Source organism: Parambassis ranga, chromosome 9, assembly GCF_900634625.1.
Source record: "Parambassis ranga chromosome 9, fParRan2.1, whole genome shotgun sequence".
In the NCBI taxonomy this organism is placed as follows: Eukaryota; Metazoa; Chordata; class Actinopteri; family Ambassidae; genus Parambassis; species Parambassis ranga.
This window is the reverse complement of record NC_041030.1, coordinates 11,001,812-11,017,723: the sequence shown is the minus strand read 5'-3', so window position 1 is coordinate 11,017,723 and position 15,912 is coordinate 11,001,812. Positions and strand designations below refer to the sequence as shown.

The following is a 15,912-nucleotide window of genomic DNA, read 5'->3' as shown; positions in this document are numbered from 1 at the left end:
GCTGAGAAAAGGTTCAAATATTTTCTCTCTATCTGGAGGAAACAAAACCCATAACACAACAAAACAACAACAAATGATCCACTCAACCTACTTTTTTTTCTCTGCCATCTCTTTCACACTCAAAACTTACTTTCACCCTACACTAGCCTAGTTCTACGGCAGTAGAAATCTCTAAAGATGCTTCAATCAAGTAAAATATATCTTTCACTTATCCAACCAGGAGTCAATGCGGTCTTATACAGGGGACACTTCAAGTCCAAATCAAAATTTTATTTAGTTATATGCCAGGAAGACTTTTCTATCAGCTAAGGTGTGAGATAAAAATAAAAGCTTTTCATTTAGAGAGAACAGAGCTAAATTCAAAAATGCACTGTATATTGTATGAAGTAAGATGGGAAACTGCACATCCGACCCAGCAGAAGCATATTAATAAGGTTTGGAGTGGTAGAGCGTGGACTGAGGTGGGCATGATTATTTAAAATGAAAACTTTTTCACCCTGAAATTTGCTGCTATTAACTGTGGCAGTGTGTAGTGTTACATTATTGAACTGTTCTGGGGTCTAAAGTGGGCTGGAGGCGGGTGTAGAGATTATGCCAGCTTCAGATCTAGACCAAGATCCCTGCCAGGTTCCTGTACCCCTTATTGTTACATCAAATTATAAAAAAAGCGACACAGGGCCATACTTTTCCTCTGGTGGAGCTGATTTGCCATGGTTAAAAAAAGGGAGCAGATATCCTTAAGGTAGTTGAAGTGCATTTGTGTTGCAGCATTAATGAACACAAAGGCTGCAGAGGGCGACATGTCCATGTTGTGTAACAAGGACAGTTTGTTAATTGCTATTGTCAAGTCTTGTGTTGTACTTTTCTTCTGTGACATACATAAATGCACACATATATGAGCTGTTTCTTGTGAGCATTCATCTCCTGTGAAACAGGCATCCCCTGGAGGTTCTGGACTAATTGTGTGGAGTTCCTGGCTGAGGCAGTGGAGCCCTACTCTTGACGAAGTGGGAGGTGTGTGTACACTTCATCTTCCTGTACTGACAGTTCCGTGCTTCTCCACAAGTCAGCATCTTTGAGGTAAAGTGTAGTAAACAGAGGAGAGGATGGGCTTAGCAGAAAACTTGGCGAGTTCATCGTGTCCTTGAAACTTTACTGACTGACAGTGCGGTGTCAGGATGTTGTTCAGCAACTGGAGACAGCTGCTTTCACCTCTGATTGTCATCAGGCTGGTATGATGGGAGAGGTCCACATCCAGAGAGTACCTCTAGTACAGTATATTGCTGATTAGAGGTCATCCACTTCATTCAAAGGGGTAATTTAGTCTTTGGAGTATTTGTCAGGAACTCACTCTCATTTAGTAAATGTTTAAATAAACTTCAATCACTATTGAGCCTGCTCATAACAACAGTTACAAAAGTAATTGTTTGACTATAATACTGCAGCTGGATGTGAAACGCTAGTGAAAGGGATTCAGTAAAATGCCTTTTTATTAGTTGGCTGTGCATGCTTTACACCAGGCTAAACCCACAATCTTCTCCTCTGTAGTGCAAATGAGTCTATAATTAGATTCCACATGTGAGATGCAGAGGAGTCTACAGGGGCTGCGATGAATGGCCACAAATACTGCAAATAAGGTGATTTACATATGTGTGAGAACACAAAACTATATTAGTTTGTTAGAATGAAAAGCAGTGATCATGTGGCTATTCTATAGGAGCTGTCTCTATTTGCAGCACAGTGATCAGTGTATTAGCAGGCACCTGCATTTAGATGATGTGAACTCGACTTTTATCGTTTTAAAAAGTGCTTTTGTTGTTTCTATTACTTTATACAGGGTGCTGTGCTACATTTACACTTTTTAATGTTAAATCTGAATCAAATGATTAATGAAATCAGATGGCCCACCCAGATTGTGCAGGGCTTGTTGCTTTCTTAGCTCATTGCTACTGAAAACAGCTGATCGGATGCATTAAGTGAGGTTTAAATGCAAAAAGGCATGATAGAGCAAAATCAATTGCATTTTTTTTCACATCGTTGCTCTTACTCTGTGTCACTCCATGCTATGCCATATATGACCCAAACGTTTGCCCAGTATGGACTTATGAAAGTCCACCTTTAGACCTACGAAAAACAAGTCAGAAACAAACATTCAAAAAATAAACATCAGTGCCCGGAGTGTAATGGCATGAAGCTGCTTCAAAACAGGAAGCAGAATTTACCTTAAATGACAACAGTAAATAAACCAGACATACACAGATATAAAGACTGTAAATGAAAAAACACTGTGACACAATAGCACACACTCTCTCTCATTCCCCCCTACACTTACATACTAAATGCAGCATGACAAACTCCTGTGAGAGACTTGGCATGCAGGGTGCGTAATCCTCCTGTAATGTATTCTTTTTCTGTCTCCCCATGCTTCCCACTCAAAGTGCCACGCACAGGAGACGTGGCAACTCCGTCAAAAATGTGTGATGAAGACTACTGTGGGCACCGTAGGACCCACTGCAATATGTCCTGTGCCAGCACACCCTCATGTACTTTTCATAAGTACTGCACTGCAGCTTGGTCCTTGTCCAGATAACACCATTGTGTCTAATTGGTCCTCACTGTTGGAGACTGGCTTCATCTAGGATTCTTAAAAGCTCCAGTTAGAGTACATAATGGCGAAGAATAGATCATTTATGACTTTAAAAAGGACCCACTGCTTAGTGCATGTTTTTTACTCTTGGATGCCCAGATAATGTGACATTCCTCTCTGACCCGATTGCTTTATGTGTCAATGCAAGTCTAAATTTGTACTCTCAGTGGAAGCAAATGTGTGTCTCTTTGTGATCTTTTTTTCTGCAAAAGGGTTGAGATGTCGGGGACATTCCCAAATTAGCACCCTGAAAGGAGGAGTGCACAGTAGCACCAAAGTGAACCATTTGTAAAATTTAAAGTAGCTGCTAGCATTTCTATTCAATCAGTGTCATACTGTCAGGAGTTCAGAGCACAAAAGTGGAGCTTTTAAATGTTTACTGCTCCATTAAAGTACCCCTCTGGACTAAATTATCTGCTTTCTAAGGACAAAAATAAGTGCCCCGAAGATACTGCAGTCATTTCATTGACTTGCTAAATATGAAAGGGTTTTTTTGTAACAACCACCTTGCAAAGGGTTTTATGCTTAAAAGAAGGACTTTGGAAGGAGTGTCACTTCAGTGTGGCGTATTTGTCTCTCCAAGTAACTCATTCTCTCTCTCAGAGCAGAGACGAGTAATTTTTGCGATGTGCTCAAAGAGAGTCAACGTGGAGGATGACTCATGTCAGGAGCCGAAGCACATCAATTAGCTGGCTTATACACTTAATGGTTCATTACATACTGATAAGGACCATTCAGGCACTGGACTGAGCTCTTGGTAAACAGAGAAGCTCTTGAGACATCTTTGAGGAGAATGGCAATGACAAGCTATGCTCTGCCTGACCTCCTGAATTTAGCTGTGCCTCAAGGTGCATATAAACTGGATGTCAGTATATTAGGGCTGTGCCCATTTGTGAATATTAATTGTGTATCCTTAATGACAAAAAATGTGACATTTACAAACTGCAATGTGAGAAGTTGTATTCTTGAGCTACAGAGGTCAACCTGTAAATGCCAAAAGTACAACATGAATACGTGAGCCCCCACTTATTGACCCTATTAAACGTCTGTGTAACTTTATCACCACCTAGCAGGAGCCCCCACGACCTGAATGCTGTTCCACCCATGAAGCCCAAAGGCACAAACAGTACAGCATCATTACAAATGCAAGAGAACACAAAAGCACCTGACAGGTTTACAAGTTGCTTTGAGTTGTGTGGAAAAAAAAAATCAGGGAGAGGGTCACAAAGGGTACACGGCAGGTTGTTTCTCATGCTTACAGCCTGTCCCCATATGACTACCCTTATGTCTTTAGGCCAACCCAGGCGCTGCTTTGCTGCACAGCACAAGTAGATGAAAAACCAACCTTAGCTCGTTTCTAAAAATGACTACAGGCAGAAGGCAGACCTGAATAGAGGTGCAGAGAAACCCTTAAACCTCAGCCCTCTTCACCAATTGAACAGCCACAGCACCCTTTTAATACTTTGTCCTTGGATAATTATACCCAGAAGCACAGGGTTAATTGAACTAAAAAGGTTACTCAGTGGAGTTCAAGTAGAGCGGGGGAACAATGCCTATCTGAATAGATGTAAGAGCACCAGGATGGGATTCTTTGCTGCAAGCTCTCGCAATCACAAACCCTCCATTTTACATTTCTCCACTTTATTTGTTGGCTCGAGGGGCTGCTGCTGGAAAGGGGTTTAAATTTAAAATGCTATTTGTTTTACTATTAACTTTTACAGCATGTTCCCTTCCCACCAACATGGGGACCTTGAATCTTTGGAGATTTACCTGAATTATTTTGAAGTGACAACAGCATTAGTAATTGTGGTGCATTACGTTTTTAGGTAGAAATCACACTTAATACTGTGGACTATACTTGAATATCTAACAAGCCCTTTGTCGTCATAACATTACGCCTGTACATATTTGGAAAAAAAAACAAATTCCTTGTTGACTACTCACAGGTCACACTAGATAGCCGACTTCCATGTATGTGGCTTAAAGTAAAGAGTAAATTCCATAAAATTGGACACATTTGTCTTTTAACTTCTTAAATTATATATGCACACCCTGAAGTCATCATCTTGGTCTCCCAGAAGGTGGTCCAAATCAGCAATGACATAATTATCAATAAGATAACCACTGAACAAAGAAGTACGCTACAAATCTGAGGGTGCCAAATTGAGTGAATAAAGGGGAGCTGTGGATGTGGTCTAATCAACCGTTCGTAATGGTAGCCTTAGTTCTTAGTGGCAGTTTTCAATTGAACAAATGTCTAAAACACCACAAGCTATATTGATCTAAGATGAGCTTTAGCTTATTTCTTTTTTCTAAGGCAACAAACCTGCGGCAATTACCGAAAAGTATAAAATAGGAAGAGACAAGTTAATATTTAAGGAGACTTTATTTACAAAGAAAATTAATTGATTCCCATTCTTCTGCAAGGACAGAACGCTGATGGATAAATACGTTCCAGCTGACAACCTGCATAGACAAACAAAACAGGGCAGAAAGTAGTTAGAGGACATGCGTACATCTGATGTCAGAAAAGCAATTTCTGAGCCGACACTAGAGAAGATAAATGTGACAGCTACAACTCTGGCCTGCTCCCACCTGATACATATCAATGTCTGCAATAACCTGTCACGTTAACTTACTAAAAGCTTGCTACACAACAAAGCAGAGGTTAAACAGTCGCTGTGAAGGTCTGCGATTATCTGTGGTCACTGTACAAACGAAGGCTGAAGTAAATGTCACATCATACTGACATTTTAATGAAAGCTGATTTAAAAAAAAAAAGAAAAAGAAAGAAATGGCAGGTATAATTACCTTTAAGGCTGAGTACCACACACTGGGCCATTTTACTTCTTTAGGATTTGATGTCTGACGACAATGAAGGGGAAGGTGAACGCACTGCCGAAGAACACGACCATCATGCCCAACAGGCGCCACTTGTTTTCCACAGAAAATGGCATGTTCTGTAAAGACATACAGACATTATGACAATAAATTTAATGCAATCATTTGGCTTAGTTCTTTCACAAAGTAGAACATGTGCCCCACCACTTTTATAATAATAAGCACAACATGCAGGGCGTTCAACAACTGTGAGAAATTGTAACATGAATGAATGAATCTACTCAGTTTAGATGAAAATAACAGGCGACTTGTTCAATTACCTGTTACTATTATTTACAGACTAAAAACTCACAAGCTTATTTTCATGTCAAAACCGTACTTTAAAATCGTGTCATTAGAGCGTCACAGACCTAATCAATCAAGATGACCTCAAACCAGTTGGCCAAGCTCGCTGACAATATATATATTACTGTAGATGCAGGTTTGTCTGGGTTTTGGCAGCACATTGCAACGTGTTAAGACAAACATTAATGCTTAAGATGTGGGTTTTAGAGTTGACTATTAATCAGCTAAGTTAGCTTTGTTTTCCTAGCTCCGCTAATGGTAATCAACAGACCGCCTTTTTAGACGGTCTATTCACTAATAAGCACATTTTGTTGAGGTATGTCCTCACATTAAATTGTTTTGTTATCATGTGAATGAAAGAACACGTTGTCTGAATCTGTGGCTAACTTCTAGCATTTACAATCAAGCTCTCGTCACATTACGGGCATGACCTCCAAGTAACGCTAGCCAACCTCAGGCTGCGGATATAGACAAGGCCGCGTCGCAGAATACCGCATGTAAAATGACAATGTTGCTCTAAGAACACTAACTTACATTCCCTGGTCCTTCAGCATAGTGTGAGCGACGAACTGCGGACGTGGTGAATCGTCGTACAGCTTGTCCAAACATGATTACAGCCTGTGTTTCTCGTCTGCTTCGATACTCCGCTGCTAAGTGCGACCTTCTTATTCCTCCTGTGAGCGGTAGGATAGCGCAAAGGATCACGGGTAAAGGAAATTATGCGATTGGGTGTGGGAAATGTAGTTCGAATTTAGCAGGCGCTATTTTAGTGTGTTTTTTACACTCATAACCCCTAAGACATATCCCGTATTAATATATGATTAAAAAAATGTTATAAGTATGTCGACTATAAAAACAGGCATTTGTAACAAACAAACTGATATCACTTAATAGGCAAATCTGCAAATGTGATTGTTTTGTTGTATTGTATTACTGTTTTGATAGAGCCAGATAAAAAGTGCAACCTTGCGATCATCATGTCTGTGTGTGTCTGAGACTACTTCTCTATTTTATTTGTTCATTGTCCAGGTGCATTAAATATTATAGGCTACCTCACGTTACATTTCAGTGTCATCTTATCTGTATAAAAAGGTTATGCCTCTACTGTGTCTGCCTGCATCCACAGGGATTAACTGTCAGAAACTATATGTATGTAGCATTGTCCCGAGTGAACAAAGAATCTAATCAAACTGCCTGTTTTTAGTTTTGTTCCCTGTCAGATCTGAAGCACGTGCATTGGGTTGACATTTGATGTTTTCATATATGAGTTCATTTTAAGGTACATTTTCTAACATGCATCCTTCAACAAATCGATCTAGCTTACAGCAGTCATCTGATAACAGGTGGCCATGTATGCTGGCAAAAACTGCTTTCAATGCATGGATGGTCTGAGGGTGTAAATGTCCTTGCTCTTTCTCCAGCTGTCCACTGACTACACTACTCTCTCTCTCTCACACACACACACACACACACCACTGATTTTGTCCATATTTGAGTGGTTATTCTTTGTTTCCCAAAAAAGTTATTAAAAGCTTAAAACATGTCTTTTTCTGGCACTTTATCACCAACAAGGCCATTTATGATTGACAGTAGCGGTGCAGCTTTTTACATGATTACACAAAGCCCTCTAAACACCAGATTTTCAGCCTTTTTTTGGATGTATTTCCTTTTCATATTAACACAAGGACAAATCTGATGCTCAAAATAACTATATGAACTCACATTTAATAAAAAAAATCAATACAGAATGTTCTTTTTCTATAATACTTGCCTAATAGAGCTCCAACTATTATAATAATTTTATGTATGAATCAATGTAATATTTTCCACAATAAGTGATGGCCTGAAAACATTTTCTGGTTATTTAAAAAATGAACAACAGGAATGCTCTCTTTAATGAATGAGTTGGAAAATGCATGATTCATAACAGAACAACTTACAATCGTTGTTCACAAAATGAAATCCTTTGAGTTGGTTCACTACTTTGAAGTCCACAGTGGGAATACTTTCAAACATACTATTTTTTTAAGAAGAGAAATGAAGTAGGTCTTGAGTGCTTTGATTTTTTTTTTCTTTTTCTGCATGAAACTACTCTTATTTCTTTGGGTGAATAAGAAATTCTATGTTCAGTACCATTCACTGCAAGCTTTAGTATTAATAGATACCATGGAGGCACTGTTCCCTGCAGAGTCTATAGCCTTGACTTGTTGTGAAGTCATATTTATGTGTGATGCCTGTAATGTTAGAATCCGTTGATCATGTCTCAGTCCAAAGTGAATGTTTTTTTAGTGTTGTCAGCTAATAAAATGCTCCTGACAAGTTGTGAGGAAGCTCTGACATTGTTGGCTATGATGCGGGCAGCTGGTTACTATCATCATGGCTGCCCGCATCCATCAGTTCAGGGTCATCACCTGGCCTGCTGCCATTTGTCTGCCCTCTCATTGTCAGTACAATCTGTTAAAAACAAATGAAGGATTGGGAATCATCCAGGGGCCTAGTGCCCACCACAAACAGTGTCATCACCATAAATATTGATGTTGGTGGCATTGGTAACTTAAATCCATCCAGCCTCACAGATTCATACATTACTTTTGTTGACTGTCTTAATTTCTTGCTATTGACTTTCCCTTGCTTATGAGACAAGCTGTTTTTATCCAGAGTGCTCTGTCAATAGCCATGTCAGAGCCGTAGTGTGAAAAAGAGGAGTGCAAACACACTGTGTAAACAACTACTCAGAACTGCCATCTAAAATAATAACTCACATTCTCATCTAAGTCTGCCAATTAGCATTCAGTGAAACGCAGCATCAATCATATCTGTAAGCAAACCTTTAATCAACCCTGTACATGACTGTGCATTATAATATAGAAAGCCATGTATATAATTATGGTAACATTATCACACGCTTGAGTCCTCACAGACAGACTGGCTGTGTGTAATATACAGCTGAATGAAAGACGCAGTTTTATGCTGTTTGGAGTTATTAACCAATCTGCTACAGTATATGATGAAGAGCAGACGAAACACCAACGTAAACAGCATCTCTCTCCTTGTCTAGATTTGCAATGATCCACAAAGGAGTGGAGAGGTAATGGATAGTGTTAATCAATGAGGACAGTTCATTTTGGCAGCAGCACTTCAGTTTAGGGTGTCTTGAATCATTGCCGCCGACATGGGCTGATTTGTACAATTACACTGTTTTGTGGAATGTGAAGGAGAAGAGTGAATTATTTGTGTGAATATATTACATTTATCCCTGATTACAGTGATGAAACATCACCTCATCAGGTCTTACTCTGTTACAGCTTGATTTAAAGGGCCAAGGTAACACTGGATGTTGCATTTTTTGAGCTCTGCTGAGGTTTTTTTCTCTGTATACTAACACAGTTTTTAATCTAAAAAAGGGATCGGAAGCAAAATCCATCTCCCTCTAGATGAATGTTTTTGAGTGTTTATATCCTAGTTTTAGAAATAATCAGCTTTCATTACTCCTACTGTTGACTTAGGCCTTTGGAACTTTTCTGCAATTTTCCTGTAGCTGTTCCCTTTCCGGTACTCCGTTACAATTCACTTCTAACTTTCTTAGACTTCACCGTGATGCTTAGCTAGTAGGGAAGTGCAAGGTGAATAGAACTTGGCTGTTCCCCTTTTCATCTCTGGGTGAAGCCTTCTAACATGATCCACTCTTGAAAAGTTAACAGAATATAATAAGTGCCAATACTTTTGTCACCAACCTATTTTTTTTTTGCAAACTAATTTGTTATTATTTGTTAATCAAAGAATTGCATTAAACCATTGCTTCATGCAAAACATGTCAAACTGAGAGAGGTGCCAATACTGTAATCACAAATAAATGAAAATGTACCAAATTAACATCATCAGGATTTTTGTACTAACCGTACATGTTATAATTTCAAAGAAGAAATGCTGTGTATGCACTTGATGTGTAAATAGTTGGGTGCTAGGCAGAACAACAGAACAACCTTATCATCCATCTGTATCTACAGTCTATGTTTGAGACAGTGCAGATATGTAATTATGCATCCAAAAGTCACATAAATGTTGACAGGACAAAAAGTTGTTATGACAGTAGTGAAATTGGGTGACTGTGCCCTCATTTCCAAAAGTCTCCTCGTTCAGTGGAGTTTTGCACTTAAACCAGGTCAGCAGTGTTTTCAAACTGTCTCTGTTTTACGGGGTCCAGAGTGGCTCAGCCTGTCAGAATGTGTTCTGGGACCTCAGTCTGGGTAAGAGGGAAACATACATGTTTACAGTAAATGCACACAGACACACATAGCCTGCAGCTAGGTCACCATGGGAGTTCATAGCATGCACACAGTGGCAGGATTTGACATTAATCTTTAAAGCAGATTATGAGGAAATTGCATAGACCTGTAGCTGACCTAGCCCTCTCAAGGTGACTGGCCTGTGCCCTTACACATTCATGGTGAAGCCTCTAAAATAACAAGCATACATACTTAGATTTGTGTTCATGCAACATTGCAGCTTTGTTTTGGCTCTCCTTCCCTCCCCCACTCCACTGTCCACTTGCTGTTCTTCTGAAATAAAATGGGCACTGATGATTGGATTCTACATTAAACCTGCCAGGCTGGAAAGAGAATTAGATTAGATTAGAATTATTCTGGAGAGCAGAGGTAAACATGACAAATTTTTGTCATTCCTCTTTTTTTCCTGGCCGCAAGCACCCGTCCAGCCACAGCAAGCTTTTTATGAGGTCCATTTCTGAAGGTTATGTGAGGTGTGAAAACACTTTCTTGCATTTCTCATTTCTCATGTATCAGCAATTTATTTACTGTTTCAATAGAAACTGGATGTAGCTTCACTTCTGATTTACTAGGATGCATATAGTGGTGGAGGTTTTTTTCTGTACTATAAATCTAAGAAACGGCAGGTGTGGGGTCATAATCTGATGAAAATAATATACCAAACACTCCTTTATAAACTTAATAACCTCAGTTTCCTGTGAAACTTTTTTAAAATTTCCACTATGCTCATTTCTGTTAAAAATCTGATTCAAACTCAAAATAAAGTAAAAGAAGCAAAAAAAAAACTTTCTGCACAAGGTCACACTGTTTTGTTTAGTTTTGTTGTTTTTTTTTTCTTTTGGTCCACTTTCACTTTTTTCTCCTCAAACTACAGTATTTGCCTGCTCAGGATTATCATTGACTGTAAACCCCATTCTATACTACCCTTGAGGCATTGCACACACTTCAAAAGGTATGTTGGAAAAATCCTTTAACTTTTATTCGGTTTAACAGAACTCTTTTGCCTCTGGCATTGATATTTTTTTTAAAGCTGGAGTGGGGAGTGAAAGCGAGAACTGAACTTTTGAGCTTTGTGCTTTAACAAATGACAATATAGCTAGCAGAAAGCAAAATTCTGACTCTAAAGGAAACCATTGGACCAGAACTCTTCTTCCTATTATGCATGTTTGCATATAAACTAAATCTTTATGAGGACTGACTGGTTTTGCACCATCCACCTGTCCTGGTGTCCCCACAATGGTGAACATTAGCCCTTTACACACATGCAGTGCACTATAGACATACATTTACATGTGTGTATGAGCACAAACATATGAACGCTTACCCTTATTATTCTTTGAAAGTGTGACATGACAAACATATACACATACATCAAATCACATAAATGTGACATTTTTATGTCAATATTTGCTGCACATATCTGTCTCTCATATCTGTATATATATAACTGTGTGGTCACGTGAATGAGCTTCTGTGCCTCTGTATCTCTGTTTGCAAACCTTCACGAGTCATTCAATTATATACTACAAGTATTCTGAAAAATATCTATCGTCCTTGGCGATCCCAGCAGTCTATTGAAGATGAGCTCATGCTTTGCCACCCTGTCAACCACGAGACAGAGTGCCACAAAGCCACCTGTCAGTGGTCCGTTAAGCAAAGCTCCAGGCTGACCAAGGACTGACCGGGAGCATCTGTGCTACTGTTTGTGTCTAATACGCTAATGAGAGCTGTCAAGCTGTCGAATGCACTCCGGTTGCCCTGCGGCACTAACAATGGCACCTTCAATTTGGCTGTCTTGAGTGACATTAACAAACACAGCCACAAAGAGAACAGATGTGTGCATGCGACGCCATGCACTGACATGTTAACAAACAAATGAAAAAACAAAGAAAGAAAAGACAACTGTAACAAATACACACACACACACAGGAAGCTAAAAACAGAGGCAGACAGATAGAGATTTGTTATTTTTAATAATGCAGTTTTTCACCTGCTGTTCCTCATGTTAAGTTTTGTTCAGCTGGCTACCAACAGAGGCCAGTGTTGCTCAGTCGCGGCGATGGAAGTCCATTTCAGCAAAATCAAACAAGCCCAGAAAGCACTAATAACACATTTATCCCAGCGTAAAGCCATTAAGAGAAAAATATGTCATTCCCTGTAGTTTTACTAATTTCACATGAGCACTCTTGATTGATGCCATGAGTCAGGCTGTGCAACCCTGAGCCGTCTCCGGAAAAGAGCAGCGTGTATGTGTGTGTGTGTGTGTGTGTGTGGGTAAAAGACAGAAAGAGAGAGAGAGAGAGAGCAAGAGAGTTCTTAAGGCGCTCCACTCTAACCTGCCAAGCATCCATCAAGCTCACTCAGGCTCCTCTCAGTTCATTTAACATGTTTCCCCCCCTGCAGTATTCTGGGGCTCTGACCTTGTTCCGCAACAACAAAATCTTCCTGGCAATAAATAAATAAATAAATAAATAAATAAATAAATAAATAAATAAAACACACAAAGAATAGAATAAATTGGTAAAAACAGGATCCACTTTGAGTGCTGGCTGAAATGCAGCTTGAACTTCACATACTGCACACTCAGTACACAGGTAATGAGTCCATCATAAAAGCCTGTCAGCACTCCCTGTTCACACAGAAGAGCTGCTACTTATCCAAAAAAAAACATTACATGCAAATGCACATATTGATGGCACAGAGTCGATTTGCATAAAATTATTTGCATATGCATGTTTGATAAAACTGCCAGTCTGTTCTAATGTCTTTGGCAACGGAATTCCTACAGACCTCACACACATATAGCATCTTTTAAAAATTCTGATATGATCATTCTTTAGTAAAGGCATCTTTCATACCGACCCATCGATTGAATTCATATTTAATAACACAGTTTAAAGTTCGGGACATATTTCTAACATCTCTATTGTAGCATTTTATAGTTAGTATTGCACAAAATATTTTTTTAATGAACAATTCTTCTTCAAGGTAAAAAGGAAATATTTGCACTCTCCAGATTTTCACAGTGGAGATACTATTGAAATAAATTGGCCAAACAGATGTGCAGCATATTGATGGTATCAACATTCTGTGCATGAAGCAACATGATAAAATGTCGATTTTACAGATGATGAGCTGAGTTGAAGGTCAGGGTATTTTTATTGTGTGCTGCTCATCTCATGTGCAGAGACACAGTGCTGTGAGGATCACAATGTACCTGCCGTCATTTTATGGTGTGAGTCAGCAGTTCTTACATGTCAAGTAGTGATTAGAAATCCCAGAATATAGAGGTGCGAACAGATGTGATGTGAGAATACGTAAAGATTTTAAAAAAGTTGTTTTGGTTCAAGCAAATGTCAGTGGTTTGCTGACACCCTTTTATCACATATAAATAGATCATATATGAATTTGTCTCCAGCATCACTTCTTATGAACATGTACTATAAATGAATTAAACATTACAAACGTTTCCTACTGTGAGTTTGAAGAGCTTATAGCTCATAGCGCATATTTTGATGATTCACCATATAAATTATACTGTTTGATGTGCTGCACTTAAAGGAGTGCTTCACTGTTTTTTGTTTTAACTCAGGGCTTATTAAAAAGAGTTGCTTCCATTACAGTCAAGGTCAGACAAGGTCAAACCAGTTACTTAGAAGTAAAAGTTACAGCCAACTTAAAGTTATGACTAGTGCACCACTCAGACTTAAACCTTCGATATGGGTCGCCCTTGGGTGTAACACAATCCATCCATGTGGTGAGCTCTATCACTGCCCTCTGTTGGCCACCTGTTTTTATCCCCGTGCTCATCCTGGCTCTCTCCTCTTTGTTTTTCAGGTGTTCTGGTGAGGTGGCAATGCTGACTGGGCAGAGCGCAGGCGGATTAGGCACACCTGTGTCCACTCCTCTCATTACCTGCTGCCTTCTTAAGGTGCCTCATGTGAAGTATACAAGGTTATTTACGCAATGACATGATACAGACCATGTATGTATTTGATTATATAAGCTTACGCTTAGAGAAAAACACATATATAACTCTTACAGAGAGTTAGGGAGGAACTCTTTGATGCGGTGAAGGCCGAAGCACTAGGAGGCATGGACTAAGATAAATCATCCAACATAGAAGGGACAAAGGGTTTCATAGTCATAAATATGTTAGACCAATTATTATAATTAGTAGGTGGAGATAAAAGGGCAACATGTCCCAATATGGGAATACCTACGAGGGTCTTGAAGAACTGTTTATCTATTATGCAAATGTACCTCAACTTTTAATAAAACAAGCCTGTGTCCAGGGGAAGGGCAGAACACGTATGGACGGGAGTGAAGCAGACTGAAAGGCCTGTGTTCACTAGGTGTTCTCCCTTTTGCAAAAGGCGAAACTACAAAACCCAGGGTATTTTCTTTCACTCAATGTTCTGAATACAGGAGACGGAATCTGACAATCCGGGGTGACCAGGGAAGGTCATGACACTCACCACTCCTCATCATCAGTTCTTCAGCTTACCTCATGGTAACAAGACTGTTGTCAACTCTCTACCAGACATTTTTTGTCATTTTAGTACTCACATTTTTTCTCCTTTTAGATGCTGCCCAACCTGGTCCAGTCCAGCTCAGCCTGCACCTGCCAGAGCACCTGCTCACTGCTGATTTTTTTCTCCTTGGAAGTTTTTATTTACCTTTTATTTTTGAAAAGAAATAAATATAGTTTAATTGAGCCTGCCCTTGGATCTCCTGATTTTCTCATAACAATCAATCCATCATCTGAACCCTCTTTGTCCTGCAGTGCAGGGTCACGGGTAGCCTATCCCAGCTATCTACAGGTGAGAGGCGTGGGATACACCCATGACAGGTCACCAGTCCATCACAGGTCAACATACAGACAGACAACCATTCACACACATTCACTATGGGCAATTTAGAGTGACCAATTAACCTAACAAGCACATCTTTAGAATGTGGGAGGAAGCCGGAGTACCCGGAGAAAACCCACGCAGGCACAGGGAGAATGCGCAAACTCCACACAGAAAGGCCCCAGTCAGAATTAAATCGAGAACTGACCACACAATCAAAATACCAAATTAAAAATGTAAAAAAAAATGTTAACTTAAGACTGGAATGAGCTGTGCAAGATTATATATCAATTCAGACAGTGAGCTGATTGAGAGGTTTCATTTTGGCAGGCAAATACTATGTGAGCTAATGGAGGAGCTCTCCCCTGCACTGCTACATGTGTCACTCAGATTTTATGCAAACAGGGCCTTTCACCATACTTTGTGAAATATGCTTTGGCTGTATAAAGATTTTTCTGCTCTGCATGCAGCTCTAAGTCTTAATAGCTTTTTTTCATTTTTAATTATTATTATTTTTGTTGTCCATGTAGTCCATATCTGAATTTAGGGCATGGATATATACATGTTGCATAGCAACACTCCTGGCTCTGCATGTATGCACATGGACGTGCTTTTTAAGCCCAGGTGCAGCTATGACCATGGTTAGTCATGCTAGGTGCACTTGGTATTAATTCCAATTATGAAGTTGGATGCAGCCATAGCCGGCATAAGAGTTAAGACCTACTTTTCCACCCAGCTGGTGCACGCCGCTGCTGGTTTTTTAATACATTTGTTCCACTTTCTAACTGCGCTGATGGTTAAGAATGCAAAACCTCATGAGTTTGTGGCCTCGGTCGTGGAAATCAGTGTTAGAAAAGAGCACATTTTCAGAAACCTCTTCCACGTTTACACACTCAGTGGAGCACTGGTTGAGCATATGGATCCTTTCTTCCCCAAAGTT

General features: G+C 39.6%; 1 protein-coding gene across 1 annotated transcript; it reads right to left on the bottom strand.

Moving 5' to 3' along the window:
• Positions 1–5,014: 5,014 nt before the first annotated feature.
• cox7c (cytochrome c oxidase subunit 7C) lies at positions 5,015–6,526 on the bottom strand. The gene is made up of 3 exons (XM_028414730.1): positions 6,368–6,526; positions 5,459–5,607; positions 5,015–5,113 (listed from the first exon to the last, which is right to left on the bottom strand). Exons 1-2 carry the CDS (start codon positions 6,440–6,442, stop codon positions 5,491–5,493), a joined length of 192 nt encoding a protein of 63 aa, XP_028270531.1. The 5' UTR covers positions 6,443–6,526; the 3' UTR covers positions 5,015–5,113; positions 5,459–5,490.
• Between the last annotated feature and the right edge of the window lie 9,386 nt (positions 6,527–15,912).